The 2,782-nt window shown below is 41.4% G+C and overlaps 1 protein-coding gene across 1 annotated transcript; it reads left to right on the forward strand.

Moving 5' to 3' along the window:
- Window positions 1-223: 223 nt before the first annotated feature.
- Window positions 224-1,544, forward strand: LOC122071528 (PLASMODESMATA CALLOSE-BINDING PROTEIN 5-like). The gene is made up of 3 exons (XM_042635898.1): window positions 224-882; window positions 1,005-1,032; window positions 1,133-1,544. Exons 1-3 carry the CDS (start codon window positions 462-464, stop codon window positions 1,281-1,283), a joined length of 600 nt encoding a protein of 199 aa, XP_042491832.1. The 5' UTR covers window positions 224-461; the 3' UTR covers window positions 1,284-1,544.
- Window positions 1,545-2,782: the final 1,238 nt, after the last annotated feature.

The raw sequence follows: 2,782 nt of genomic DNA on the forward strand, positions 1-2,782 counted from the left end.
GCCCATAAAAAAGTAAAGATACCATCATCAATTGGTTGGAACTCTTTACCAAGTGGGCCACATGCACCCTGATTGAAGTAGGTGTGTGACCAGTCAGCAATCAGCATTATCACACCCATATTATATGATGCACGCAATGTCGAATCTACCCCTGACAATGTTATCAAGGACATTACAAATAAGTACCGCCAGGCAATTGCCCCCAGCACTGACACTCCTAAGTTTCTCTGATTCTATCTCTCTCTCTCTCTCTCTCTCTCTCTCTCGATCTCTTCCACTCTGGTCTTCAAATCCAAACTCCAACGGTAACATATGAAGTTCTTCCTTTGAGAAACCTTCTTCCCCAGATATCGAGATAAGGACGGAAGGGATTCAGGAACCGGTCTATTAACGGCTATATTTCGGACTGCATCTTCTTGTTTGCTTCCCTACTTCCTCTGTTCCCCCCCAAAATCTCTTCAATGGCTGTGATCCGAAGATGCTATTCTCTTTCTCTTCTACTTCTTCTTCTCTCATTCATCGTAATCACAGTTTCAATGCATTGCAATGCATTAGCATCTTCAGATAAACCCTCGGAAGCAACTCCATCTTCACATTCGAGGAGAAATCCAAATCTGAAATCGAAGCTCGACAGGAAAACGCCTCTGTGGTGCGTAGCGAAGAACAACGCCGAAGATTCAGCTTTGCAGGCGGCGCTGGATTGGACTTGTGGACAGGGAGGTACCGATTGTGGACCCATACAGCAAGGAGGTCCGTGTTACGATTCAAACAATCTCCAGAACACGGCTTCCTATGCTTTCAATGATTACTTCCTCAAGCATGGAATGACGAGAGAAAGCTGCAATTTTGGGAACGCTGGAGATCTCACCTCCTTGGATCCAAGTAAGCTTCTTCTCCCAATTTCAATCACTTTCTTCTCAAACTGAAATTAGGCCATTAGGTTTTCTTTGAAACGAAAACAGAGTTCTGGGCAATATAACCCCTTTTGATTTTCGCAATTTCAGGTCACGGGAACTGCGTATTTCCATCAAGGTGAGGCTTAATTGATCGATGACTACTTAACTTTATGTTCAGAAAAACCCTTTTCCCGAATGATGGTTTGAGATGTTCTTGGAATGATATGATGATACAGTTCAGTAGTAATCAGCGGGAGCTTTGGAGGAACAGCTCAGATAGGACCAACGGGAGCAGATATCAATGGTTGTGAGGCCGTCGGCAGGTGGAGTTGGACCTTAATCATCTTCCCTGTGGTTTTCACATCTACACTAGCCTTGTTAATTTGAATAGAGAGAGAGAGAGAGAGGGAGAATTAATTCTATTTGGTTGTAGCCTGTAGCTGTAGGTATTGCCTTGATTGAATTACAAGTTTAAATAGGGTCCCCAAGATTAACACTCCAAAACCAAGCCAAAGTAACCAAGCCAAAGTGCTTCTAATTTCAGATTTTTTTGCAAAGCTGTACTCTAATTACTAATGTGATAACCTATTTGGGGACATTTTAAATTTTAATTCCATTCTCAACTCTCTTTGGTAGAGTATGCTTCTACACCTTTGTACTATGGTCCGATTGCTTGACACCCTTAAGGTTACTATTACTTGAAGCCCATGAAATGTGACTACTCTTATTGAATGAAAAATACCATTTTACCGTTATAAAGTATTCAAATGAAACTTATGAAATTGAAATGATCAACTACCCTTACGAAGGTATTAGCCTAAAAAACTCAAATCCATTGCCAATGAAATGAAGGTGAAGAAGACTGAATTTCCGACAAGGCTCATTGCTACAATTCTCCGGCTAAGATAGGAGAAGGTTGCAAGAGGTAAGGGATGGTCGATTTCTCTTGCGGTGGATGGTTATAGGTTAGGGTTTTGGATAAGAGAAGGGGATTTCTTATGGATGGTTTTTCCCCTCAAGATTTGCTATAAAAAGAAAAAAAAATGTTAAATGTTAAATTTTAATGGAGTTTACAAGAATTTGAAGATGTTATGCTGTTTGCATCTTTGCGCGCACAAAGCTACATCAACCCAGTGCTTAGATCCTCAAAGCTCGTCCAGTATAAAGGTTTTCACATCACCTTTGTCAACAATGAGTTCAATAATCAGAGAATCCTTAGCTCTTTAGACTCCAAATCCGTCGAGGACTTCCCTGATTCCCAATTCAGAACTACTATACCTTGTTGGACTTCCGGTACCAATCCCCACAGAACAAATGACATCCTTGATCTCTGCAAATCTTATCAAAATAACTGTTTGGCTCTGTTTATTGACCTTATAAAAACCATTAAACCTTAATGGTTCACCTGATGTCCTAGCAAAACAGATGATTGGGGTCTTCTTAGCATGCTATGCCGTGTAGCACAGATTCAATGGTTGGAAGCACTCAGACACACAGCCCAAGGTTTTCCCAGCCCTTGGATCTGCGCTATACCATGTAGTGCGCTATAGAGGATCTGCACACAATCAGACATGTATCTCTCCCTTTTTGGTTCTCTCTCCTATGTTCCAGACAAGTCTCTCCCTTCTGCTCTCTTATTCCTCTCCATTCATCTCGCCATCACCACTGACGAACACCCTATCTACCCTTCAACCACCATCTTCATAATTGAGCACCACCACCATTGACCCCTCTGTAAAGACTAGTCTCAATTTAATTTAACATCTTAATCTCTTGTTTTAGTGAAAGGGTAAGAAGATCAATTCACCATGCCAACAGTATGTCATCACTAAACGGCGGTTGACCAATGGACAAGGGCTAGTTGTAAGAAATCTTAAAATGCAAGC

This window comes from Macadamia integrifolia, unplaced genomic scaffold, assembly GCF_013358625.1.
Source record: "Macadamia integrifolia cultivar HAES 741 unplaced genomic scaffold, SCU_Mint_v3 scaffold_252A, whole genome shotgun sequence".
Lineage (NCBI taxonomy): Eukaryota > Viridiplantae > Streptophyta > Magnoliopsida > Proteales > Proteaceae > Macadamia > Macadamia integrifolia.